We start from the raw sequence: 27387 nt of genomic DNA, 5'->3' as shown, positions 1-27387 counted from the left end.
TGTTCACTCTGTCACCAAGGAGAGAGTGAAATGTGCTTTTCACTCTCCCCTTCAGAGAGAGAGAGTGAAAAGACTCTTGCGACAATAGAAAAGAGAGACTCTTGCGGCAATATAAAACAAAACGTAGCGTAATCTTCTGCTTCAACTGTAGGTGGCTGGCCCCGAACATGGCAATGTATCATTCGTGCACGCTGAGCAAAGAACACATCGTTTTGCTTCTAAGAGAACAGGCCGCCGCAGTTCAAAGGAACGCGTAGCGAGCGCTCTACTTTTTCACTCGGAGTGGCTCCACCGCGCGCGCGCGCGCGCTCAAGATCGCGGAACAACACAGCACCGGAGAAAGTAGATCCATCCAGCGAGCAAAGGCCAGCCGAGGGAGATCGTGTGGCAGCCATCTCGCGTCGCCACGAAAACACGACAGTCGTTCGTCATGCCTTGGATATAACAACAAATCCTCCACGGTAAGTGAATTCTAACTTAGGTGCACATTCTCCGTATATGTCATGCTATCGCCAGGAAGTTGTCGCTGCGCTTAGCCGACGCGATTGACAAAGGACTAGGCGTACGCGCTGTCTCTTGATGTCAATCGAAAAAGCCAGTCGTCGCGATAACTGCATGTGATTTTATCACTTTGCCGTTGTCCGTAAGAGCTTTAAAAATCGCAAACGCTGCCAGAACTATGGTATGTTCAATAAGACGCCAGGCGAGAGGACGCTTAAAATGGTTAGTTCACCAGCCCGTGATTCCGAGCCTATGCGGAGCGTGATTAGCGTGCGTTTTGCGTGTTTGAATTTATTCAGTTCGGCAGTCTACTATGTACGGAACGCTGTTGAACTAAGGAATCACATAACAGAAGCCGTCATTTTGCTGGCAGCATGCTTTTTTTTTTTATAAATAAACCGCGCGCTTGACGGTGTCTCGCGCAGGGGGAATCTGCGACCACTGAAGTTACGTGCAGCACCAGTGCTAGTTAGAAACTTTGCCGCAGGCATTCAGCTGCATGCTGCAAGAGGTCAGTTGGGCGCGTTATCTTGAACTTACTGAAAACGCATGAGGAATCCATGTTTTATGATGAAAAAAGTATAAACCCCATATAAGCGATCTTGCGCGCGACAGCTACAAGCGACGCGACGGAGATGGCTGTCGCGTTCGCTCGTCGCCTACAAGTCGTACTCCGTGCGAGCGACGATTTTGAGCGACGCCTCCCCGGTGTTGCCGGCATGAGGGCTGCAGTCACGCGTGACGCGTGCTTTAGTAATTTACGTTGATGTATTTTACTATAAAAAGTAGCATAAAATATTTCCGGAGGTCTTGCAGTACGTTCTTATCCTTGCACGTATAAAAATTGAATCATTTGCTCGTTCCGTGCGACAATCGGTAGTATTTGAGCGATGTATGTAAGTACATCCAGTTCCGGCTTCGCGCTATTGGCTAGTCGCTCATAGCACTTCTGGGCGACGATTTCTAGATTTCCAGAACCGAGCCATCTGTTCAAGTGACGGCCCGTTTTGTCGCTCGTCGCCGTCGCGCACTAAATGGCTCTCACAGTGTTTATCCCTAAGACTGAACTGTTTTTGCTCATGTTGAAATGGTGTGATTATAGGTCTGGTTTTGTCTCCTGTTGCGGTTTTCGTGCACGGTGCGAAACTGAAAGGATGCTTATGTCTACGAACTCGGTGAATTGTCGAGCAGCTAGTTACGCATCGGCATCGAATATAACGGCTGCTGTGTGGAATTACAATTGCAGGGGCGCTTTGCATACGCTTATTGTTTTGGACATGCCTGTGCATTTGCTAATATGAGTTGGCGTGTCAGAGTTATGTCATATGAACAGCTAAATCAGCCTTCCTCTGGGTGTTACAAGCGTAATGTGTGCATTTTGCTATAGCATGGCAGATTATGATGTGTTTATCGCTTGAATATTTTTAGTAGAGAAATAAAATATCTAAATAAAATGTTGCTTTAATTCCGTGTTACCATTCTGTCGTACACAGAACAATAGGTTGGTGTAATAAACTAATAACTGCGGTTTAACTGCAACTTTTACATGCCTACAAGAATCTAAAATGCTAGATTTCAAACTGCAGCAGTAGTCGGGTCTGTCAAAAATGAACTCCACTGCGCACCTCATGCATGAAAATAAGTTCATGCCTTTTAGTAAGCTTAGATGCAGGCCGCAGTGAACTTGTTAGTATTGAAATGTGGGTAAGCTTGCCATAACAAGCCTTGTTGCCCTTTTTTATAGGCACATCCATATATCCATTGAGCTGAAGGACAATATTTTCATCCCTACTGAGCATCATGTTTGCAGCTATAATCCTCAAATTATGGCTTCAGCAGTGGCACAACCAGGCATGGTGCGGGGGGGGTGGGGGGGGGGGGGGGCACACTGGGCACGTGCTTAGGATGTGTCACAAGTGGTGTTTGCGATACACCAGACTCATGACCGACCTATGACGTCTGAAAATGACCAATATTCTATTCATTAGCAGGAGTATTCTAACATTCATGAAAAACAAGGATGAACTGTGGCCTGTTTTTTTGCTTAAATCTAAAAATTGAAGTTAGTTTAGCAGTTGACTGTTTCAGTCATTTGGATGTTTTGCATGCATTTCACTAGGAAGACTAAGAGCTAAGACTTTTTTATTGCCATTGCCTTGACTGTCTTGATGTTGTTTTGCACCATGTCCTTGTGTTGACTTTTGCATACGATATTTTTCAGGCACCCGCTTTATATAACGCAAGAAGGCAGCTGCAAGGACACGAGGATGTGAAAGAGCCAGTGCAGCGCGACTTCACGTAGTGTAGAGGAGCCAATGCCAAAAAATCAAAATACATTGGCATGTTATTTGGACAAGAAAACTAGTATGTGGGTATATTGGGTGTACCATTTGACCAAATGTCAACAAAATCAAGATACAGTATGCTACACGAAGATGAAAATTCTCACGTGCTCCAGGCAGTCATCTTAACATGGTATATTTATGTAATGTCTCTGATTGGAAAGTCAAATCAAGTATGCTCACTGGAGACAAACACATAGCAGCAAGTGTCATTGAAAAGTTAAAAATGTGTTTTAAGAAAGCTGATTAGTTCTGAGAAGTGACTGCTTTTTGTCTTGCCTCTCAACACATATATCCATGTGATAAAAAAATAGTGGTACAATGAAATTGCATATTTGCTTAGCGACATGACACATACTTGCAATGAGCACGGTGCCTGTGTTTACTATAGAAAGCAACAGCCCATGCTTGGTTAGGTTAGGCCCACTACAACATGCAGGCATGGGTGATTGGCGCTTTTTTATTTCTGTATCGTGATGTTTATTGACGTGCGTATAGGTGCAGAGGCACGCAGTATGGCTAGTACAAAAAAGGGGGGGGGGGGCAGATATATGTAGCTCACTGTACACGATACAGGGCAAAGGAAATCCGTGTTCAGCAACTATGTTAAATGCCATGAACGTAAATTTTACAACGCTACTCGTTCGAAGCGCGCACAGGTGCATATTGAAGAAAAGTTTCCAGGGTAGATAATTTAGTTCGTAATTTACACTAATTTTGCTCTAACCACGAGACATAATAATTTGAATATACTGCACGGAAAAACCTAGAGCGAATTAAATTGTGTGTCAGCTTCGTGTGTATACATATAGTCTTCCCTATGCATTAGGTTTTTTGGGTAATGCATTAACAGTTGACAGCCTATCTTATGATGTGTACTCTGTTTACATTACAGTTGTTTATTAGTTTACTCGTTTGTTTTGCGACTGATGAAATGCCGGCATATATATATTTTCAACATCTGACATAACCCTGTATGTTTTGCAGGGACAACCCAGGACGTGCATTTCTCAGCACCCAGTCAACTGCCAAAAGTGACTCAAACACAGGCCACCAGTAAGTGGACATCAGTTGCAATTTCACATTATGCAGTTGGCAGCTGCCTTGTACGGAGGCTTTTTTTTTAATGAGATGGTGATGTCGTTCTAATGTACATTTTGACCACAAAGGTGCGATCATGTCTCACAGAGGCATATATGGTTGCTATTCTCTGCGAGGGACGTGTTCTCGTGTTCGTGAAGCATTTGTGTTTGGCAGTATTGTCGCCCAATGAGTCGGATATAAACACTAACTCGCCACTGCCGGCAAGTAGTTGCGAGAAACGCATTATGACGCTGTAAAGTTATTTCAATAATTCGAAGGAAAGTTTTGCAGCAGGAAAAAAGGTTGCTATTCCAGGTAAACATGTCTTTTTCTCACAGGTTATTTAGCCAAACTGTGGATGCATGAAATTCGTGACTTATGAATAGATTTTAATTTGTTCTTTAGTAATGCTTCTAAAAGAGACTAGAAATAGCATGTGACTACCTCTGCAATCAGCAGACCATACATTTACGGTCATAAGTGGCAGTTCCATGCAGTCTCACACTTTATATAACCTTTCCTTTCAGCACCATTGGAACTGGTGGCTGCGTTTTCAGAAGGAGAAGTGCACTTGACACTGTATATGTATCTGTGAATTCGGTTTTCTTTGTATGTGTCGGCTCACTGACAAACAGTGCAAAAATCTGTTGTACCACGAGCCTGACGACGCCTTCTGCCGCTAGAAATGCGGCACTTCGTATTTTATAGTACTGCATGACATTTAAATCAAAGCTACCACATAAAATGATCAAGAAAACTAACCGCTGTTATAGCTGTTTTCCTCAAAGAACGCCTGTCCTTTATGGGCTGTGTTAATCTGAGCTCTCCACCGATGTTTCAGTAATATTATACCTTAGTGAGTGAGAGATTGGGGGCGATTAATCGTGTTAGTGTTTAAGTGGTGTCCTAATTATGTGCATTTGTTCCAACAAAGTTGTCTAGATTACTTTATTGTGTAGTGTAAAGCTTATGAAACCATCAGCAACTACTGAGTTGCTAACACGCATATGGATTTGTCACTATACAGGTGGAACTCGGCTGTACCACTGCAGTGCTGCGGAAATTGCCTTCACCAGCGGCTTTGCAACAGCTGTTTCGCAGCATGTCGGTATGTGTTAATTTATAATTATGTTGGGATGGGCTAGTATTATGGACCACTGCTACTCTGTATTGTGACAGATCCATATGATAAGGGATGTAATGGGCACAGCGAAAACCTTTGAATTTTTTACTATGGTACATAAACAGGCTCTCCTTTCCTTTTCGTCACAGGAGCAGGAGAGAAGGGCATGCAGGCACTCCTGAATGTACATATATTTCAAAACATGAGAGAGACATATACACACACACACACACACACACACACACACACAATTAAACTAAAGGCAGGGACGTTCCATCTTTCATCTTGAATTGAATTGTGCAGCGCAAAAATACAACACAGACCACAGAGAAGCACACATGTTAACAGGTTTGATACACACGTTAGTTCAACAGATTTGATACTTCAAGTGTGCTATTTTACACAAGGGGGAAGGGAAAGGGGAGAAAATCTGAAAAAAAAGTGGAGTGGAAAAAAAGGAATCGTGCCAAAAAGCATGAGAAGCATCGCGCAGCCAGGATCACCAGCAGGACATCTAAAAAGCACTCTGATAAAATTACATACAGGACAACCTTACGTATAGTTTGTTTCAATCAACTCAGATCACATGCAGCCATTACTGCAATCAAGTTGTTTCCTTATGTCATATGAGGGAATGATGTGGGCCCAAAAAACTGTTTAGAGCTGAAGGATTATGTTCCATTCTAGCCTCATTGCCTGCTTTTTTATCATATTGTTATCAGCTGCTTATGTTAGGGACACAAAGTAAGAGTACGAACTGTTTCCCGATTCGCCATTCCACACATGTCGTTGTGACTATATGTACATGCAGATGATCCATAGCTGAAAAATATTCAGTGCAGTAGAATCTCATTACAAGATGCACTTGGTTGTAAGAGACACCTGAAAATGGTTTGGTTGGTTTTCCGATGTTTGCCACGTTAACAATACTGTATACAAGAGACACCTTTGTTACTAAGGATGACTTTTTAAGTATTCACTACTTCGAAGGGACACAACCCACACACATTCACTTTGTGCACCTTGTGTGCTCCGAAGGGCGTAAAGATCACGCAATCCTTACACAAGTCAATCGCGCATGTCTCTTTTAGCATGAACCAGAAAAGGAGGGCAACGAGGACAGTGCAGGGCAGAAAGTGTCGGCAGTTGAAGCTGACGAGCGCCTAAGAGCACCTCAAAAGTACTGCGAGCAACAAGGCTTGCAAAGTGAAGTGTTTAAATTCCAGAAGTTGGGAAGGAAGCTAACACAATCTACAGTCACTAAAAAGCTGTGAATGTCTTCTTTAAAGGGCCCCTAAACCACCGAGGTAGAAATTTAGTTGCGGTGTTGCAGTTCTACACAATAAGGCAATGAACAGGTAGCCACAAGAATTTTTCGAAACGGTGCAGTAATAGTGGAGCTACGTGTGTTTGATTATCGAAAAGTAGTCCCCACTCATTTTACTCTTTCATCTGGTACACGCCATATGGACAGTATCGTCTTTTCCTTGCCTAGTACACCTCCAAATGTTACGGGACAGGCCAACACCAACGAGCTCTGTTGCTGCCGTGCTGGCCCGTCGTCCTGCGAGGGGTGGTGCTAATACAACGGAACTGTATGGTGACTCGCGTTGAAGAGCCTCATAGGGAGACCCTTCTGTTGGTGTTTCTCTTCTTTGCCCCCATTGGCTGCCCACAATGGCATCGCGCGCAACGCGACGAGGAAGAAGGAGTGTGTGTATTTGCTTGCAGGCCTTGCCGGCAGTCGTACACTTTCGTTCGACCAATCGACAGCACCGGAAACTGGTGACATCATCAGAGACAGCCTGGTGATGTCAGGACAAACTGGGGGGTGCAGGATAGGTCCAGAGAGGCGCACGGGGTCATTTTCTTCATATTGTGGTGCTCCGGCAGTGCTACGCACTCTGGCATTTGGCTTCGTCGATCGTGACGGCATTCTGATTTCGATACGCGTGTTTACTTGAAATGTTCAAAAAATGTCGAGAAGTGGTTTAGGAGCCCTTTAAGCCACCCTGAGCATTTATTCCTTCAGATATATCAAAACATACTTTAGTGATGATGCATAATAAAGTGATCTAGTCTGGCTCCTCAGTGTCTCAAAATTTTTGGTTTCGAGAGACATGTTTCCCGTGCCTCTTGAATATCTTCTGATGAGGCTTTACTGTAATATACACAAACAATTGTGTAACTCCTCCTGCAAGTATTATTCATTAAGCCCGGTCACTTATGTGCAAAGTTTGTGGTTAAGTCTTGATGTCCGTACTTTTTAGAGCTATGTTTATTAATTCATGCTGTTCTTATTGGTTCTTCGATGCAGGAGACAATGCCTACGAAATTATTGGCCCTGATCATGAGAGCCCTCAAGGGGCAAACAACATCTCTGTTGCAGAAGTGAGCCCGGTACCACTTGGAAGTTACCATGACAGATGACACGGCAGCAATAGATACAGAGACTGCCACGTCTACTGCAGCTGCAACAGTGTACGAGGCAAGCAGCAGCGCGTCAGCAGCAGTGTCAGAAGGAACCACACCAGGCCTGGTAGAGCAACATGTGTGCTATCACTGACTTTTTTTGTAGTGGATACAACTCATTTGCTCAACATACAAAAGCTTTTCACCACAACTGTGAGCCAGTGTTATTGTGCAGCAAGTGCAAGACTAAGTTAAGTGTTATAACACAGTACAAGCATCACTTTAACATATGAAAACATCTTACAGTTGTTGCCTCCCCAGCCAGCCCACATAGCCACAACAATGTTGAACACATGGTGGGACACACATCTTCTCCATTAGAAGATAGTAGAGACTGTCAGTGTTGTTGTTAGATTAACTGGTCTTTGTAGGCAACTAGGACAACACAGGTGTCATAAGATTGTTGTTGATGTTGTTGTTGAAGAGGTAAAAAAGAAGTTTGATGCAGCTGAAGTGCCAACTGATATTGAGCAAATCAAAAGCAACCACCTGAGAAAGCAACACTATCGAAATTTGGGTATCTATGTGCCGCCAACTCTGGTAAGAATGGCATAGGACAGAAGTGTGATGAAAATCACACAGACACTGCTGTTGCATCACTGGCCACAGTGAGCAGCGACTTGTAGGGCAAGAGAGTCAACTGAAACTAACATTATGATATAGTGTCATGCTCCCATGTGACCACTTTTCAAGTTATTTTGCAAGATACAGCTCAACCTCCAGAAACGAGACTGCAAGTTGTCTGTAAGAAAGCTTTCACAAAAAATTATTCATAACACCATTAACATAGCAGTATCTTTTTTTTTGTGTCGGTTCGAGGTTCCCGGCTGTCCATTAATGTAAAAATTGAGGAAAAAAAGAACATGTGTCGTACTTACACCTTTTTAACAAGTACGAGGGGGACAGAACTTTTCTAGTCATGCATCTTCATCATACTATCAAGTTTTTAAATGCCTTTTATAATTATTATTATCAGTTATATCTGAGTGCATTGTATGCATGTAGCAGGTGTAAAATCAGGTCAGTTGGTTCAGATGCCTTATCTGCAAGCGAGCCCTATATTCAAGAAATTTGAAATAAAATAGTTACGTTAGAGACGCAGTCTTTCAGCACTTTATTGCCTGTGGTTTAAGCATTGCTCAATACTTTTGTGGGTGGCAATTTCAACCGGCACAGCACTGCGCTTTGTCACAGTCACATTTGTCTTCAAAGCGGTGTTTACCATTTGTGTTGATCTGTTTGTGTATGCATAGAGCAAGTTTTTAATTTATATTTTTCTGCATTCTTGTGCTTGCACTAAGCTTATATAAGGCAGTTACAAAATGTGCGGCACTATAACGAACTGTTCTGTTGAGCTTACACTTGCAAATAATCGTGTTCAGATGGCCGCACTTCTATGCGGGTGCACCGCTAGCTTTGTGTATGTTCTCATGTTTGTATAAAGCTTATATAAGCTAGTTAGAAAATGTATGTCACTAAGCATTGTGATATTCTTTAAAGAACTGCTTGGTTGGTTTTACACTTGTGAATTAGTATTGAGGCGGTGGTATTCCCATGTATGCCCACTGCTAGCTTTCTGTGTCCTCACGTGTTTGTATTAAGTTTCTACAAGGGAGTTACAGCATGTACGTCACTAAGCGCTGTGATATTTTTTAAAGAACTGCTTTGTTGGTTTTACACCTGTGAGTAATAGTACTCGGGTGGCACTAGTCATGTGTAGGTACACAGGGACCATTTGTATACATTATGCTCATGTAAAGCAGTTACAAAGTGTATGTCACTAATTACTGTGATATTTGTTGAATTGCTGTGATGGTTTTACACATGTGAATTATAGTGGTCAGGACACAGTACTTGCGGTGTATAGTTGAATTTATACACTGCCAAGACATGGGCTGTATACGTACCAAAAGAAATGTATGTCATTATATTGTTGTGATTATTACTGTTTGGATTTTATTAAACTGTAATAAAATTGTTTCTTGTATCTATTGAGGTATGGCAATTTGTCATGCAACCAAACTGAGGACCTGCACTTGTGCATACAAATAAACAGCTAATTTAAGAGTATACTGCTCATATTCTGCTAAACCAGTTTAACAAGTCTTCTACTACAATGCTGGAAAAATGACAGAGCTGACTCGGATGCACAGAAAAAGTTCTGCACTGGCTGAAGGACTGCCCCGCACTGGAGTTCGTAATGTTGCGTTTATTGGAGTAGAACAGAAAGTGCACTTCTATTAAAAATGCGACAGTCAGTGCAGAAACATAAGGCAGACGAGCGGATGTGGCACATTTTTTTCAGGGCCCTCCATGCCTACTACTGCATTTCTAGTCTTCCTGTGCTCTGCGTATAAGCCCCTGTTCAGCCAAGGTTTTTACTCCATGACAGTTGTTCTACTGGGTTCGTAGCAATATTGAAGAAAAAAATTAAATGGTTTTCAAGGACTTTCGAGGCCCCGACACAGTAACTTCAAGGACCTCGTGCAATGTGTGTAGTAGTTTGGACAGGCAATAACTTGTTCAAGAACACCGTTAACTTTAATGCAAACAAAAGAAAACAAAACAAATCGCATTTCAGTGATTTCAAGCATTTGAAAGACTGCTAATTTGCCTTTCACCGCGCACCACTAAACGCACACAAGGAAGCATTTCAAGAAAGCGCTCAAAGTTTTTCTGCAATAGCACAATTAACTACTTGGACCTGCAACATTTGCAGTTTTTGAATACTGCTTGGTTTGACAGTGTATGTGATGTCATCTGTTGCCTCAGCCTTTTTCAGCATCAAATAAGCAATAGTCATTTCTAATTTCTTTTTATTGTGTCTGTCGCTCTCAATTTACTCTTCACGGCTTCTCTTCGAATGCCTCAACTGTTGAGCTTCCTGCTTCTGCTCCTCCAAGCACATTTGTCGCCGGTTCCATGTGCATAAAACTGGTATCTGCAGCTCCTTTGTAATTTCAACTTTAAGGATGTCGCTTTCCTTCTATTACCTCCAGAGACAATTTTCTGTGACATGCGAAAGAGTGTCACAGAAGGGAAAAAAAGCGCTTGGCAATGTCTGCTAAGTCTAGCCAAGTGTACAAGTTTAAGGACTTTCCAGTACTTCTAAAAATTCAAGGGTTTTCAATGCCTTGAAAATGGCATTTTAGAAATAAAAGATTTTCAAGGATCGCTACAAACCCTGGATTCTAGCACCTAAATAATTTTACAAGCTTATTTTGGCATGGAGTTAGGAAATTCATGCTTTCTAGCTAACGCTGCACTATCTCTGTACAGTGAAGCCACGAGAGCGCAACTATTTTGGAGTAAAGAAAAATACTGAAAGCTTTTAATACCACTCTTCTTTTTTTCTATGGAGCTTCGTATTGCCTAGTTAAGTATACGAATGTGCCTGGTTTTGGCGGGCGTTTTTTCGACATTTTCTGGAAGAAGCAGATGTCTAGCCCCCGTATTCAGAAATGTATCTTAATACAAAGCTCATGCTTGACTTGATATAAACGACGCCTGGTGCGAACGTCCCCCAAGACGCTCACTGCCTTTCTTTTGGTGCGTTCACGACTTGCGTCGTTTAGATCAAGTCAAGCATGGGCTTCAAGTTATGATGCATTTCTGCATATGGGGGTAAGCGTGCACAATTCCGGGCAACGCACTGTGCCATTGACACTGAGAGAAAACGGGGAAAACAGAGTTAACCACTTATGCTCCTAAACTTTCGCGTACCTGTGGTGTGCGTGTATCGTGGAAGAAGAAACAGCGCAAACACAAGGACGAAAAAAAGCATCAACCACACCAGCGCTTCGTGGTGTGGCATGTTTTTGCGTCGTCCTTGTGTTGCGCTGTTTCTTCTAAAATGCTCAACCAATTAGCCGGCAAGTGCATCCTGTGCATATATAAATTGAACACACGCATGAGTGTAGATGGTCTTCGAAGCTTTTAGAACGAGCACTGCCACAGGATACGAGCAGTGCACGCGTAACAAGTGGACACATTAGTCATTTAAACATGCGTGCCAATGCATTTGACGCGGCTATCGGCATAAGCAGTCTCCAAATGCTGGAATGCATGCGCTTCAAAACGCTAACGATCCGCTGCTAATGCAGGACAACAGCTCACAGCGGACTGAACCAAACTCTAAACTAATGCACTTGAAAAGAACGCCTACACGGCAGCGTGAGGCACGTCGAAATGCCTGGTACTGGCGTCGCAGTTGCTCACCAGTATACGCGCGAATTAAATTCACATACGTGGATGGTTGGCGCAATACTTTGTATCCGCGTATTTTGGAGAACATGTGCTGGAGAAGCACTCGATCATGAGCTGAACGGCACATTTGTTATTTTCCTGCGGTGACGACAAGCCGTGAATAGTTCTCACGTTGTCGTCTACGTTGTCTTCCTTCGTTAGTCGTAGCAAGGAATGGAAATGATGCAAACGCACACGTATTCCAGTACACAACAGCACAGCACACTGCAGAGAAACCCCACCCACCACAGCCTATTCATCAAATACGTTTGGTACATATATAAGCTCTAAAAGAACACGACTGGGCGTGGCGGCGCTGTGGTGTAATGGTTATGATGTGTGTTTCGAATTGTACAAATGCGAGTGTACGCGGGTTCGAATTCACATGATGTATAGAGCATTGTGATTCTTGATAAGTATGTGATTCCCTTGAAAACTGTATTCTAATTAGATTGTGTGACTCCTGATTGTGAAATTTGCGAAGATATTTGCAGATTAAGTGTTAAATCGCTTTTTTTTTCTCCTTAGTGGCGTTCGTGACGCATACGCATCGGCCGCTTCAGAGCAGTCACGCCTCACGGTAGGCAGCAAATAGCCAGGAAAAAATGACTTAAAAATCCTGCATAACTTTGCTCACGCCTATTCTGAAGGCCGCTTGGAATCGGGCCAGTGTCTCTGAGGAGCCGCCTAGGGAACAGTATATCAGCGGCCCTAATTTGATCTGATTTCCTGCCTGCATGCGTGATCAGGACTTGGCTAAGAGGGTATTGGGAAGAGTACTAGCACTCTGTTCTGAAGGAGTACAAGCACTCTGTTTGGGGGAGTAGAAGTACTCGGTCTGGCGGTGTACTATTAACCCTGCGGGGAGAGTATTAGCATTCTGCGGAAGAGTACTAGCACTCCCTGTGGGAAGAGTATTATCACTCTGCGGAAGAGTACTAGCAATCCCTTGCGGTGGAGTAACAAAACTCTGTCAGGAGGAGTTGACCTACTCTCTCTCAAAGAGGGTCGATCTACTCTCGAAAAGAGAGTGAAATATGGGACAAGCAGCTACTCCCTCAAAGAGAGTGCCCGGCACTCCCTTAGTTTTTAGAGTGTGGGTCGTCAACGTCTCCCTTCTTACATGACGGCAGCTACGCTGCCGCTGCTATGTTACAGTTAGCTTCAAGTGCTACGAAAAAGGCGCATCACTGATATAAATTAATGTCAAACCGTAGCGAAACACACATATACGCACATATCAGTCACATTGTTGCATGCTGGGAGGAGTCAATATGCGCGGTCAAGCCTCTTAACAACAGCGACAGAATCATAAAAAATATATTACGGTCCGTTGTTACAGATTAATTTTATTCTTTAACTTCATCATAGTTACAGTTTGCGTGTTTCGCAAGGTATTATTGGAAAAAACTATGCACGCGAAAGTGCTCCTTCGTAGACCGCGTTGCCTTCTTGGAAAAACGCGGATGCCATCGTTGACGTCGTCTGTAAATGAGCGAGGTAGTTGTTTATGCTGCTGTACAGAATGCACCACCTCTTGTTTCGCGTGTGGCGCAGACGTAAACACTGAATCTCTGGAATCAAGAAATGTGTCGCCATAACACACACAGACCCAAACGTATACGTAGCGAATGGAACTGGCAGCTTTCGGGAATGGTGAGGCACTGATTATATCACATCGCTGTGTCGCCGCTTGCTGCTTATTGTGTGCGCGCCGCACAATGTGAAGAGTAGTTGGGTTCAAATAGTTGACACCTGAGCCAGAAAAGTCGTTTCGTTGATCCTAACTGCTTATTTTTCAGTTCAGGTCCACCGCTAGTGAGGAACAACCTCGACTGCGCATGGCCTAACCTTCGCTGAACAGGATAGACATTGCCTCAACCTTCTCGTGCACGGCTTGAGAGGGCTGAAGCGTGTGCAACTCAGCTTCGGAGGCATGTTCGGTGTCATTTTAGCACGGTAAATTATATATTTACTAGCGAAGGCGATGCTGCTATAGCGTTCTCAGTTCGGTGAACGATCGCGCGGGATTCGGCCGAACGGTAGTCGATGCGCTGATTTTGTCGCAGTGCCATCGACAAGACAGCCCATCCTGCAACGACTCGCGCTCATCGGTTGCGTCGTTGTCGGCCTGGGGTGACGAAATGGTCTCTGTTACACATTGCGCTGAATAGATGGCCAATTGTTGGCTTTACCCGCTTGTATACGTCTCGTGTCGAGCCCGTTTTACCGCTGCTTAAACGCGTACGTGAAGTCGGGCATCCACTGCCGGCACTTGCAAGTGAGGGCGCACGCCGCAAGATGACTTCTTGATCCGCGTGACATTTAGCAGTACCGCGCGAGTGTAACGCTGCGGCTTTCTCATAAATTTGCTAGCCACGAATTAAAGAAGAAAACAACGTGGTTCACCGTGCTGACCGGACGAAGCCTGGCCACTTTCTGTTTTGAAGTGGAGTGCGCAGAGCTACCAGTGGAGTGGCAACGCGGTGCACGGCGCGAATGTTTGAGGGAGTCCGCGTCAGTGTGGTTTTCAGCGAAGCTGTTAGGCTCTATTTGGTCGGGATCGCCCGTGTACGCATGCGCGGTGATCATGATAAAAATAACGGAAGCTGGAAGGCTTTGTCTTTAAGTTTTCACATAACAGAATTATGGTATCTCGTATAATAAATTACAATCTGATGCTGTTATGCCAGCAGGCTGTAAGTCGCACTTTACGAAGTTTAAGTTCCATAATGCAGTTTCGCTTGGCGAAGCGCCTAGAAGTATGAGCATGCATGCCCCACTTTCGCACACGTGCGGGGCCGCGTCACGTACGTTCACCTGTGCTAGTGGTGCTTGCCTAGCGCCGGCTGCAGCTTCGCTGAACATCCATTTTCACGGAGTGGAATGGAGGCAGATTTTCTATTTTAGGGGGCCTTTTCCCCGCGAATAGGGCCACGCACCGGGCGCTTCGAAGGTGACACGCGAGTAATCTGCTAAGGCAGGGCGCATGCGGCGTCGTGCCATGAAAAAGGGCACAATGACAACCACCAAACCTAAGCGTAACGCACTGGCGCAGTGTGACGCCGGCGTTTCAAAGCTGCTGTTAGTGCCTGCTATGCGCGAGCATGGATGAATGGTTGCAGGTGTCGTCTGCACGCGCTGGATTGAAAAAGATAACTTAATTGTGTATAGAAATAATTTCCGGTGTGGCCCACTTATTTATGTGAAAGCATTATTCTTTATGAGGCACAAAATCCGACGTGATCAATCGATGGCAACAAAAATGGCCGACGGCGCTAAGAGTGAGAACACATAGGAAAAGAAAATGCTGGGATTGACGTCATATTTCTGAGCTAGGTTCCTGTAAACAAAGTAAATTAATGCCTTTGAGACGAAAATTTGCCTATTTTCGGTCTGGGTGGCAATCAAAGCTGGTCCTCAAGGATCCGAGACAAGCACGTTTCCCTGCCGGCACATGACTCCATCTTTCGTTATTGCACACGTCTCGTCGCAGCCATCTGGCTGCGTATTAGTCCGGCCTAGTGCCTGAGTCGCTGGGCACATGACGGCGCATGCACTCGGGAGGTGGTAACGTCATCACCTTTTTTTGTGACCGTACTAGTAATACAGAACATAGTAAATGGCGTAACAACGTTAATTAGTAACAATTATGGGTAATCAATGTGAGTTAAGGTGAACTAGAGTGGATAAAAGTGAATTGAAGTTAGAGTAAGGTTACTAATGTGAATTTTTTCACGTGAAGTCAACGAAGGTGAATTAAAGTTGGTACAAATCAGGGCAAGGTGTATTAGGATTGATTAAGGTAGAGTTGTGAAGTTGAGTAAGGTGACTTAAGGTGGGGCTAAGTGAATCGAGGTGAAATAAGGTGAATGAAGGTGAATTAAACTGAATCAGGTTGGATTAAAGTGGATTAAGGTGTATTGGGGTGGACTAAGGAGGCTTTGTATGCATTCTAATCACGTAAGCATACCCATGTGGCTGTCAATGCTCGGTGCTGCTTCTCACGAGGTTTTTTTTGTCTCTGGCGTCTTTTGTTCCACAACACCGATGATCACCATGCTTCTAACTTGCTCTTCGGCGTTTCATGCACATTGCGACTAAAGATCTATAAAAGATCTTGAATTACACGTTCTGAATTTGTTTACCAAAAAATACTCTGGGGACACTAGTAGTTGGTTGGTTTGGCAAATAAATAAACACTAGTATAGTTCAGGTACATGGGCTATGTTTCGAAGAACATCTATTTTCAGTCTTCCCGTAGGCCAAGACCTCTGTAGCCGTTTGTAGTCGTTTTCTGAAGTTTTTGAGAGGGGTTGTGTTTCGTGGGTGCAAAAGAAAATTAAAACCTTTGTCTAAACTTCCGCACGATACCAGTACCAGGCCTCTATAAACCCTTTTTTGTGTAGCTTCAAAAAGATTTGTGGTTCTTTCACTTCTGGTAACTTGCTATGCTTTGTTTACACTCTAAAAACTAGGAAGGGTATCGCAGGAGTGAAGCTGCCGGTTCACTCTTCAAAGCGTCGTTTTACTCTCGCAAAATGTCGAGGAGAGTGAAATGCATTGTTCACTCTGTCACCAAGGAGAGAGTGAAATGTGCTTTTCACTCTCCCCTTCAGAGAGAGAGAGTGAAAAGACTCTTGCGACAATAGAAAAGAGAGACTCTTGCGGCAATAGAAAACAAAACGTAGCGTAATCTTCTGCTTCAACTGTAGGTGGCTGGCCCCGAACATGGCAATGTATCATTCATGCACGCTGAGCAAAGAACACATCGTTTTGCTTCTAAGAGAACAGGCCGCCGCAGTTCAAAGGAACGCGTAGCGAGCGCTCTACTTTTTCACTCGGAGTGGCTCCACCGCGCGCGCGCGCGCTCAAGATCGCGGAACAACACAGTCAGGAGGAGTTGTCAGGAGGAGTTGACCTACTCTCTCTCAAAGAGGGTCGATCTACTCTCGAAAAGAGAGTGAAATATGGGACAAGCAGCTACTCCCTCAAAGAGAGTGCCCGGCACTCCCTTAGCTTTTAGAGTGTAGCAAACGGAGAACAGTAAATGAGCTTTAACAGCCGGTTGTTGCAAAATACTTGGCTACTTTTGGTATTTGAAAATACCGAATAGTTAATTTTCTATTACGAGTACGAAAAGTTGTTGTGTGACATTCTATTTGTTCTTCAAATTTCGAATATTCATCCCGCCATGAATGAAACACCGCCCATGCGCTCCATACTGTAGGTAAACGAGCGAAGCTGAAAAGTGCGGCCCCGGTGTTTGTCGCTCGGTTAATTCCGATTACACTTTCTCGCCCATTGGTTACGTCTTTGTGTTTCTTATGGTGGTTACGCATACTTTGGGCTTGGATTTATCAGAGTGTTTATTTAAAGTGCCACTCATTGACCTTTGAATAATCACCATAATGGAGGGGTGCAATGAGCGGTCCCGAAGTTCACCAAGTAAGAGTGTGACGCGCTCCTGCGAAGGCCCGTCTTTGAGAACCAAATTCTGGCCGTCCAGAGCACCCACAATCGGGCCGGCAGTCTAGATCTGTCAGTGCCGTCGTGGGATTAGCCGGGTTATCGCGTTTTGCTGGACCAAATAGAAGTTTATTCACTCACTCACTCATGAGCGGTTCCTTTGATTAATCCAGTGGGTTCATCAAAGTCTTTTCAAATATTAAAGACGTTTACCGTGTCCGGTATTCGGGCAAGCGCGGGCGGTTTGACGGTTTAACGGGGGCGTAAACGTAAGCGGCCAGATTAGTGGCGCCAGCTGGTGGCGCAAAGCTCAACCACACAAACACAAAGCTAGTTACTATGTTCTGCTTAGCTGCTGGTGTAAATTTTCGACAGCGGCGTAATCGTGTTCACAATTAGACCACTGCCAAAAATTTGCACCAGTAGCGAAGCAGGATATTGTGGGTTACTGCAGTTACTATGCTACCAGGCGGCTGCACCGCTCTGGCCGCTCACGTTTACGCCTCCGAAAATCCAGCAATCCGCCCAAAGTGCTCCCGTTTACCGGAATAGCGGACAGGCTAAAAGTGTCTGTTGTTAGGCATCTGTGTTTGGTAATGCGTTAATCAGTGTTTATGACTCCGTTTGTACTGTAGTTAGCAAGTGACACACCGGGGCCGCACGTTTCATTTGAAGACGAGGACACAGTTTTCAAACGCGGATCCTCGGCCCGACTTCGCTGCTGGCGACCTCGCTCGACCGCGGCATCGCAACGTTGCCACTTTAGCTCCACTTTGCGAGCGAGCTCGGCCGCATGAGCAGCCAAATCGACCTGACATTGACGCTTACGCTCAGCATCGCCGGCCCGATCTTCTGCCGAGGCGTTGGTACGACACCCACGAGATCTCTCCCACTCCTACTCTCGGCGCTGTTGCTCGTTGGCCATTCGGTCCTCGGGAGAGCGAACGATGCGCCCCGTCGAATTGAAAAGTCGGAGAGCCTGCCGCGCGCTCTGCTACGAGAGAGAAAGACGTCACTATCGCCGTAGCCAATGGCGCGCAACAGCTTTGCGGAGAGAGGGAAACGACGTCACTATTGGCGTTGCGTATGACGTGCCCCGCCTTCCCCCGCATGGTTTCTATGGTCAGACCGCGAGCGTTTCGCCCGGGCATATGATATACAGCTTCGCTGAAGAAGTATTTAATTATGTCCTCATGATCTTTTCCTAACTCCGCCCCCCTCTGTCTCGCTTCCTTACAATAATAGGTAGATAACAGTATATGTCTTCAATGCAAAAGCATTTATACGCCTAATTAACGAGAAATTTGTCCGACCGTCACGTAAGATGAATGCAACGAATGGAAAGGCTCATCCCCTTTAAGCAATAACTCATACCCGCGTAGGAGAGTTTCTGTGCTCGGACCGCGAGCGCTTCGCATAGGCTGATACAGCTTCGCTGTAAAATGCCTTCACAGCGAAGCTGTCTGTGGCCAGGATCCCGGGATTTTTTCATATCCCTTACGTCGACAGAAAACTCGCGTAGGCCGATTACTGCGGCTACATGGAACGTACAGCTAGTACAGCTTTCTTTCGGCACAAAACGCAAAAATAGAAAATCCGTCACACCACATCACTGATGACCAGCCGGCGCACATCCGTGCTTGGGTCACGCATCGATTTATTTATGCCAAAAAACATTTTTCGAATAAGAGCGGAAAGCATCACTGTGTATCCTGGCGACCACACTGCTGTTATCGGAGTAATTTCTGAGTAATAACTAAAATGAATATCTTGTAAACTGCATTGAAACGTGTGTTTGTGTCATGTATCACATTGAATAACAATGTGCGTAATAGCCGAATATCACGGGATCTGAGTTTGACAAGTTGCTCTGCATAAGGCGCTAAGGCACATAAGGCAGCTACCGCTTCGCTGACCAATCACCTTCACCAGAAACCATTCGCTGTGATTTCGACACTGATCTCGCGCATTTTAACAGAATGATGTTTCTGCGACGCATTTATCAAATAACGGAGGTGGTGTTTAACGTTTCGATTAATGCATGCTTCACATCCACCGCTGGTACTCGCTGAACTACATTGGAAGGCGTCTGATGCATAGCTTCCAAACACCCAGCCCTGTTACAGTATGACTGCTGCGCAAATTTCCCCAATGCGATGAGTAGAACGCGTAGTGCCATCTCCATACAACTTCAGCGAGGCAACATCGCCGCATAGGCAGCAGCATGGATCGATCACATGAGGGGACATGGAGAGTTGCCGGTCTGGAGGCGAAGCCAGGCGATCTCGGACGGCTTGGGTCCATCTTTTGCTGGAGCAATGCACCCAAGCGATCTTCGCGATCTCGGATCATTATCGAAAGTCCAACCCACTATATTTGGTGTTAAATGGCCCCTCACCAGGTTTGGCCATTTTGAGCTGACAAAGAGCATACAATGCGCGCTAACGATCGTGTTTGCAAAGAATTACATCTCTACACGCCGCGGAAAGGCCTGAAATTTCAGTCCGAACGCCGTTTTCTCTTTCCCTCTCGGCGACCGCGCTTCAAGCCGGACTGTGACGTACTGGTGTCTCTGACCATACGTATAGGTGTCTGCAGTGTGACGTCGCTCGCGGTGACACGTGACTTCGAGAATTATTCAAGGCAACATAGGTTATAAGTGTGATCTGCTGCTGAATTGACAAATTGACCTTTAAGAAATAATAAAACACACAGAGGGAATGTATGCGTGTTTTTTGTTTTACTTCGCACCGAAGCAAGAGAGATAGATGTACTTCCGCTTCGTCTGCTTGTTCCCACAGTCGTGCAGTGAAGTGCGCCGGTAGCGAAACTTGGCCATTTTCTACCGTGTTCCAGCGCGTGATCACGCACTTGTTCCGGCTGAGTATTCCTGTAGCCCTGAATTACACCGCTAGGCATGTGTCCTTGTGCACAGCGCCCAAAATTTTGCGCTACGCGAAATCAGACACTCAGAACACCTCGCGCGCAACGCCGTCAGCAAAAATGGGCAGCGCGGCCAAAAAAAAAAAAAGAAGAAAGCGTGGAGAAAAATAAATGAAGGTGGGGACCGTGACGTATGTGTCACGCGATCCACGAGTTCCGGATGGGAGAACGCAGGGAAGGAATCTGGCTTGCGGAGGCTAGACGGGGCGAGTGGAGAGAGTGTCTCGCTATGCAGTGCAGCTCGCCTCCACAAATCATGAGTAGGCGGCATATAAATATTTCTATCTCGGCTATTATTGAGCCGATTTGGAAAAAAAGTTTGCGGCAGAACGCTCCTTGGAGGACATGTAACAACTTTCAGCGTATAACCAAAATTTCCTATGGGGCCTGTTGAGGGCCCCTTAACGGCGAATCAAGGCACTAGAACCCACGACCCAACTTGGAGTAATGGGGAACTGGCCATATCTCCAAGTCGGATTCTAATTGGTATCGTGAAGGTCGATTGTCGAATCGTCTACCTTTGGTGTTAAGGCGAAAGCAATTCAGACGGACTTGATTAAGATGAAATTAAGGCATTCGAACCCAAGACCTTTGGCGGGAGTCCAACCCCTCAACCTTTGGTGTTAGGGGGGAAGGTCATTAAATAACAGCTAATTAAGGTAGAGTTGATGAAGGCACTCGAACGCACGATGTTTCGTGGGAAAAGCAGTTAAGGGAGAGTAACGACGCATTTAAATGACAATATCAAGCAATGTAATTTTCGTGAGCACGCCGGCTTTCGCACTCATCCTCTTTAGCGTAGGCTACTGATTGTCAACGTTTTATTATTGCTTGCTATGACTACTGAAATTATGAGATCCACGCTACCCGTTAATTAACTCTGGCGACAGTCGAAATAATTATTTTAAATTAAATAATTTGCTGATTAATTATCAATACCTCGATCTATAGCGTAATAAGTCATCTTTGAGGCAGCCCTTCACTCGATTTGTGCTTGCTATCTTGAATGGCAATGTTGATAAAGATAGAAATACATCAATACTATTCTTTCGTGGTTAGTGTCTCGATTGCTTTACGCACTCATCTTGCGAGAGGCCAGCTTTGACTAAACGTGCCCGTATGGACAAAGCATATAAACATTTATTGCTGTCTGAGTAAAGCCCAATCGACTTACCACATGACACGAATGAGTAGAAGGTATGCGACGAAAAAGAAAAGCGCAGTCTGCGTTTAGTTAGCTGCCAGTTTTATCTACGAAGTTTACGGAAATGTGCAGAATTTCATGGGCGTATCCCGTTGTTTTGTCCTATCGAGGCTGTTGTCGCACAAAACAACAAAGCAGTGATGTGTGCCGGGCTTGCGGATTGACAGGGCCGTGTGCGGGATCGCGAAAATCTGATGACTCGTGTGCGCACGCTCCAACGTAAAGGCGCGCGCTGTCGCTGCTGCAGACACTTTCGACGTTAGAATCTGCCAAATATGTGAGGCAAGAAAGTTTAAACGGGCAGCAATTGTCGCTCATGACAAAGGATGGAGCACAAGGTTGCCTCGTCTACTCTTACAAGCACCCATAAATGCTAAAACTCACATCTACTGTACTCACCATCGCCCACTCACGCACGCATTCACTCAAACTTAGTCACAGTCACCCGCGATCCTTCCTACGTACACTCAAAAAAAGGCACCCCCCTTCTGTGTACTCACGTCCACCAAATTTCAGCGGCATCCACTCCTTTTCATGCATACGTTGACGCACAACCGTCGTCATTCACTTACGCTAAACCTTACGCCTCTGAAATGAGTGAGGAGAAAGTAAGGGAGGCGAGGAGGGATGCGATGCTTGTTACTGAGCATGCCGACCTACGAGATCATAATGCCAGTGTCGAGGTTATCCACTCGGGAACATAGTCAGTGGCCCAAGTTGCTTGCTGGGTAAGCCAGCAGCGAGCTAATACTCACTGAATTCCAAGTTTTTTATATACTCGTATATTCTCATATTAATAGGGGCAGAAACCAACGACCATCGCCACACCCTGGGGAAGAGCGAAGGAAAGCTTCACTTTAACATTCTGATTCCATGAATAGCACTTGGTACCCTCCAGAATTCAACTTGCCAATATCTTACGGGCTGGATAGAAATTTTGCAAAGATTAACGGCTGTTTGAAAAAGTAGCAGTTGTGCTCGAAACACTAGACATTTATGGCGACAGCAAACAATGAGGTTTCGTGGTTCTCTACGGCGTATAAAAAAACAGTGAACATCAGCTAAGTAAACTGGCGTGGCTTACCGTGTCCAGGGACAAACGTGAACAAATTTCATCTGAACACGACCAATCGCTGTCACAACGGTGGCGTGACAAGGATCTCATGCAGCTGGTAGCGCCCATGTTTGTTCAAAAGCAAACGCTTCATGGTGCAACACGCGTTTTCATTTCAACTATTGCGCGTCACCAAAACCTAAGTTGCGCGGCCTCAACATTAGGGGGGCACAAGACAGTGCACATTAAGGCCTCTGTCATATTACCTCCCTGTTTCTTGATCTACGCTCTGGCAACCGCAGAAGATGACCTCCAACATGCAGCCCGTGTGCCGCGTGTGATATTAAGGGCAGGTGCATCTTGTCTGTGGCAGGGAAGGCACGCTCTCCTCGTTTAGCCTGACCATGGAGCAGAGTGGGCTCACATGTCCTCTCACACAGGGAGCGTGGGAAGGCAGCACGAGGCGAACCAACATACTTCTCGGTTTGCCTTCGCATGACTTTGGACCACATTGGTGCAATGTCGCGCCACATTTTGCTCCGTTTGGAACGTGCCCGGCGAGACAGATTCTCCGCGCCATCAAACACATTGCGAAATGAAAACGCGTGTAGAGATGTGCTCAAATTTCGCATTAGGGAGTATCGCAATTTTCGGCGAACATTTAGTATTGGAGAAATAAATACAATTTAATATTTTGCAAAGCGTTGCATACATCTGTCAATGTCCAAATCTGTGTACTGCGTGAAAAACTGTAGAAAATCGACTGGTGTAGTTCAGAGAACTCTGTGGTGTTGTATAGATTTGTACCTGCTGAAGTTTAACGGCCGACTATTGAAAGCACCTTGCTTGGTCCCAAAATATGCTTCTCTTGCAGGATGATTAATCCTTCATACAATGAGCGAAATGTAAATGCCACTTTTGTAGCTAGAAATAATAACAATATTTTGATAAGCTCTTTCTAAATTGTATATTTCTAAAGCAATTATATGTGCCATTATGACAATTTAGACTTCAATGCTTGGCTCAATCATGCTGCATTCAGTAAAATTGTGTACTTGTCAGACTCGAAGTTTGTGATTAGTCTTAAAGAGCACCAATACTTGCTTTTTACTACGGTTGTGTATTATCTTTCAGTTTTTTTCATTCTAGTCAGCCTTTAGATTACTACGATTCAAATTTTTTGAATAACTCATTTTGTGGCCTGCTGAAGAGGAATATCCGATTGCGAGGAACAATCTTATTGCTAATACGAAATGTCTCCAGGCGCTAATATTAAAATACATCTTTTTGGAAGCTGGACTAATGAGCGCCTTATGCGGGTTTTCGGACTACAGTTTATGATGCACTGCATCATTTTGCACTTCGAGGGGTTGCCGTGGTAGCTTAGTGGCTATGGTGTTACGCTGTTAAGCACAAGGTCTCGGATGCAAATCCCGGCCGCGGCGGCCGCATTTTGATGCGGCTGAAATGAAAAATGTTCGGCAGCCTGTTACACTCCTGTAACACGCGAAGGCGAATGCCTGCTGCGAACTTGGATAATGCATTAGGTTATACCAACGGAGGTACAAGACTTCTTGCAAGACATAATGAGGCACAGTCTGACGTAAACGTGCGGCAAGCCGTTGTCTACAAGCTTCGTACTCCTGTATACGTTGCCGTCTCGCATAATCGCGCTGATGCTTTTCCAATTCGGCTTCTTCGGCTCGTTTTCGACGCTTAGCTGCGGCTTCGCGCGCTCGTACATCGGGCTCAAACTCGCACCAACGATGTTCCTCTTCTACTTTACATTGGATTCTGACATGGCGCTCTTTGGCCCGCCACTAAACATCACACATTTATTCATTCATTGGATTCTCGCAGAAGGAGAAAGCAGCACTCGCGGTGAAACGCCGTGCTCCAGCTGCTTCCCACCACGTTTCTTGCCTGACAAACATCCTCGGCCTTAGTGTACTTCCTAGGTGGGAATGCAATGCTTTATTCCCGCTTCGGATGCTTGTTTTGAGCTTGTTCTTTTTGAAACGTATGCTGTTCTCTGTATTGTATGGGTGATTTCAATTAATCTAAGCACCGTTCGGTTCACTTTGCTGAGCGCTTAGAGCCTGTGCGTTAAGAGGGTTTGAGGCTCAGCATTTTTGCTTGCTTATGGAGGTATCAGCCATTGCTGATGATGATACACTTGTACCACTGAACTAGACGCCGCATTTTTTACGGCAAAGCTGTATATGCCTAGGGGAAGCGTTCGCGGTCCGACCACAGAAACGCCCTTAAGCTCATGCCCACAGAAGCAATGGCTTGTACCCCCGTCAAAGAGGCATCCCCATTACGACGACAGCAGTGAAATTCTACGCTGGAATTATTAGCGCCAATGGAAGCAGCTGCGAAAGACGACGGCATCCAAGCCATAGCCGATGGTGATAGTTTTTTGCACAACGGAGTTGACTCTGGAAAAAGACAACGACGAATGCGCGAGCAGGGTCACTAGCGCCTCAGCGTGGTTGGTGCGGAGAATTTTACAGCAAACCTGTATGGCCGGCGCTGGGTGCACGCACGTGGCAGCAGACGACCCCAAGTGGAGTCCGCTGCTGCCACGCATGATGACGTCACAAAAAGAAAGCTTAATAAAAAATACATGAAATGCTAACGTTATCGTTTTTTTGGTAAATACACTACGCCTAAATAAATAAAGCATTTATTTTATGCTGCGTTTTAAAATCGAAAATGACTGTGGGCGCCTACACACGCGTGCACGCAGTGGGAGGACCATTGTGTTTCCTTGTGACCGTGTGGTGTGTACTGTAGTACTGGATCACTGTGTAATATCGGCGAGTACGAATAACGTTGCCGTTACGAAGCTACAGAAGCTTCGAACGAACTGTGCTGCATCCACGAAACAGCACGACATGTCGCCTCATTTGGACTGTCGGTTTCGAAGAGTCGTGGTAACACAGCGCCGACTGCATATGGTGCCGACACGGATAATGCATATTGGAGGGTGTGTCATATGTAGCGATTCTTTAAGTTGTGTGTACGCCTTCTGGCAAAGCCGGATGCCTGTTTGGCCTTGCTTTCACGTCGACACACTGCTCACGAGCTCGAAAACGCAGAAGTGGTGTGCGTCGGCATTGACGTCGATGTAGGGTGCATACACATTTCCAAATCGCTTTGCAAAGTAAGGGCGCCTTTTGTCGATGAGCAAAGTGCATTCAAACATTTCGCGCCTACTTACGCAAGCAGAAGCCTAGTAACGAAAGCCTGGACGTGAAACGCGAATCTAACAGAAAGGCCTGTTCCCGCCTGAAGGCAATGTCAGCAAGTGTCCGTGACGAGTGTCAAGTAACTCACACGAGGCTGGGCGTTGAACAGTGTGTGGAGTGCCGCTGCTTCAGACTGGCCAGGGCCCAACCCGCTTTCGTGAACCATTTGAAATGCCCAGTGTATTAGTTGCTATAGATTGTGGTGCAGTGAGACAGCCTTTCCATAGCAGCCATGAAAATTACCTGTGGAAGTAATAGTAATGCGATATGCTTTCGTGGTGATTGTCATTATGTGTCACATGCATCGGAGTGCGATCATTTACACCCTGTGCACGTGTTTAGATAAATGCTTTATCTTCTGAAGATACGGTACAGCACCTGGATCTTGAGTGGATCTTTCACTGTACAGGCTATACCAAAACCTCTCTACCTTTGTGTGCTTCATTTTTTCCCAACTGTCTTTGCTCTACAAAGAAGGCCAAGTTTCTCTTGTGCGACTTGCAATCAACAGGGGTCAAACACATGTGGTAGAGCATTAGTGGTACAATATTCAATTGGGGGCCATTGTACATGCACCCCTAGGGAATCATTTGCTATGGCAAATACTAACGTAGTGGCATTTCTTTTTTAAATTTGTATGCCTTAATAATGTTGTTAAAATATAAAAGTATGTCTGCAAATGTTATAAATTTTGAGATCCTGACGTAATTCCTAATGCATGTTGGTACATTATATTATTCCCAACGGACTCCTCAGTATCGCTTTTATTTCTCAGCATTCTCCCACAACAGGTATAGTTCTTTCATCTTTGAAACAAACGAAAGTCCTCCCGCTTTTCAAATCTGGTGACTAAGGCATTTGTAGCTATATATAGATTGATCTCCTTAGCCCCTTATTCAAGTAAAATGTTAGAATACATAGTTTATAAGCATACTGTTGAATTCATTGAATCGCGTAATGCCCATGTAAGTTCTAACATGGCTTCTTGCATGGATTTAGTACCATGTCGCAGTCAACTCACGACGTCACTCATGCTTGTGTTTTCTAGCAAGGTCAATTATGATTAATAGCTTGCACTTCATTTGCTTGCTTTTTTTCACATTGCATGGTGTGTGCATATTGTTCTTGTATGTATACCTGAATAAAAAATTCAGTTGCAAGTCAGTGCTCCTGTTGCGTTTTCACTGTCCTTCATACTTTGTGCACTGTTTCTACTCTTCCAAAAACGCACTAACTCGTCCAGCTCTCAGTATGGAAGTTTAAAGTCAGCTGTTAAAATGAGAATCCAATAAACATGGAAACTGTCTGTAGGACAATATCAATGATTTTACTGTTTGCAACATGCAGTTTGTACATGTTGGTACAAGAAGATTTCAAAGAGATACACAGACTGTTACAGTGTGCAAGGTTGAATGGTCCCGTCCCTGCCATGAATACTGCAATATCATCATAAGTGTGCACAGGTCTTGCACTGCAAGCCAGAGACTTGCTCCAGGGCCTTCTTATTCTATTAAGTGTCAGCTGCTTGCATTCATAACGTGGTTGGCAAATTGCTTACCTATTTCCCATCTAAGTTCCCTGCATTTCATTCTGCTGTATTCATCAAATTATTTTCAGCACCTTTCATTCAATGACATTAAGGGTTACACTCATTTTGTGTCAAGGTGTTGTCTAATGCACCAAGATTAAAGATTCTG

General features: G+C 45.0%; 1 protein-coding gene across 4 annotated transcripts; it reads left to right on the top strand.

Moving 5' to 3' along the window:
- The first annotated feature begins 124 nt into the window (after nucleotides 1–124).
- LOC126534927 (uncharacterized) lies at nucleotides 125–9508 on the top strand. Of its 4 annotated transcripts, none has more exons than XR_008613148.2 (6): nucleotides 128–461; nucleotides 2723–2865; nucleotides 3831–3899; nucleotides 4454–4511; nucleotides 4954–5034; nucleotides 7367–9508. XR_008613148.2 is itself a non-coding variant. In XM_055072549.2 (6 exons), the coding sequence occupies exons 2-6, from the start codon at nucleotides 2817–2819 to the stop codon at nucleotides 7442–7444; spliced, it is 339 nt and encodes a 112-aa protein (XP_054928524.1). In that variant the 5' UTR covers nucleotides 136–461; nucleotides 2723–2816; the 3' UTR covers nucleotides 7445–9508. The 4 variants fall into 4 exon arrangements, 2 of the variants coding, with proteins under 2 accessions (XP_054928524.1, XP_072145393.1); XM_055072549.2 differs by having other exon boundaries at nucleotides 136–461; nucleotides 2723–2869; XM_072289292.1 differs by lacking the exon at nucleotides 4454–4511 and having other exon boundaries at nucleotides 312–461.
- The last annotated feature ends 17879 nt before the right edge of the window (nucleotides 9509–27387 follow it).

This window comes from Dermacentor andersoni, chromosome 7, assembly GCF_023375885.2.
Source record: "Dermacentor andersoni chromosome 7, qqDerAnde1_hic_scaffold, whole genome shotgun sequence".
In the NCBI taxonomy this organism is placed as follows: Eukaryota; Metazoa; Arthropoda; class Arachnida; order Ixodida; family Ixodidae; genus Dermacentor; species Dermacentor andersoni.
This window is presented reverse-complemented; position numbering and strand designations above follow the sequence as displayed.

Excerpts from the sequence above, each read along its gene's own strand:
- LOC126534927 (XM_055072549.2), top strand. The coding sequence starts at position 2,817 with ATGCCAAAAAATCAAAATACATTGGCATGTTATTTGGACAAGAAAACT. Across the intron at positions 2,870-3,830 it reads TTGGACAAGAAAACTAGTAT|GGACAACCCAGGACGTGCAT; the intron begins GTGGGTATATTG and ends TATGTTTTGCAG. Across the intron at positions 3,900-4,453 it reads GACTCAAACACAGGCCACCA|CACCATTGGAACTGGTGGCT; the intron begins GTAAGTGGACAT and ends CTTTCCTTTCAG.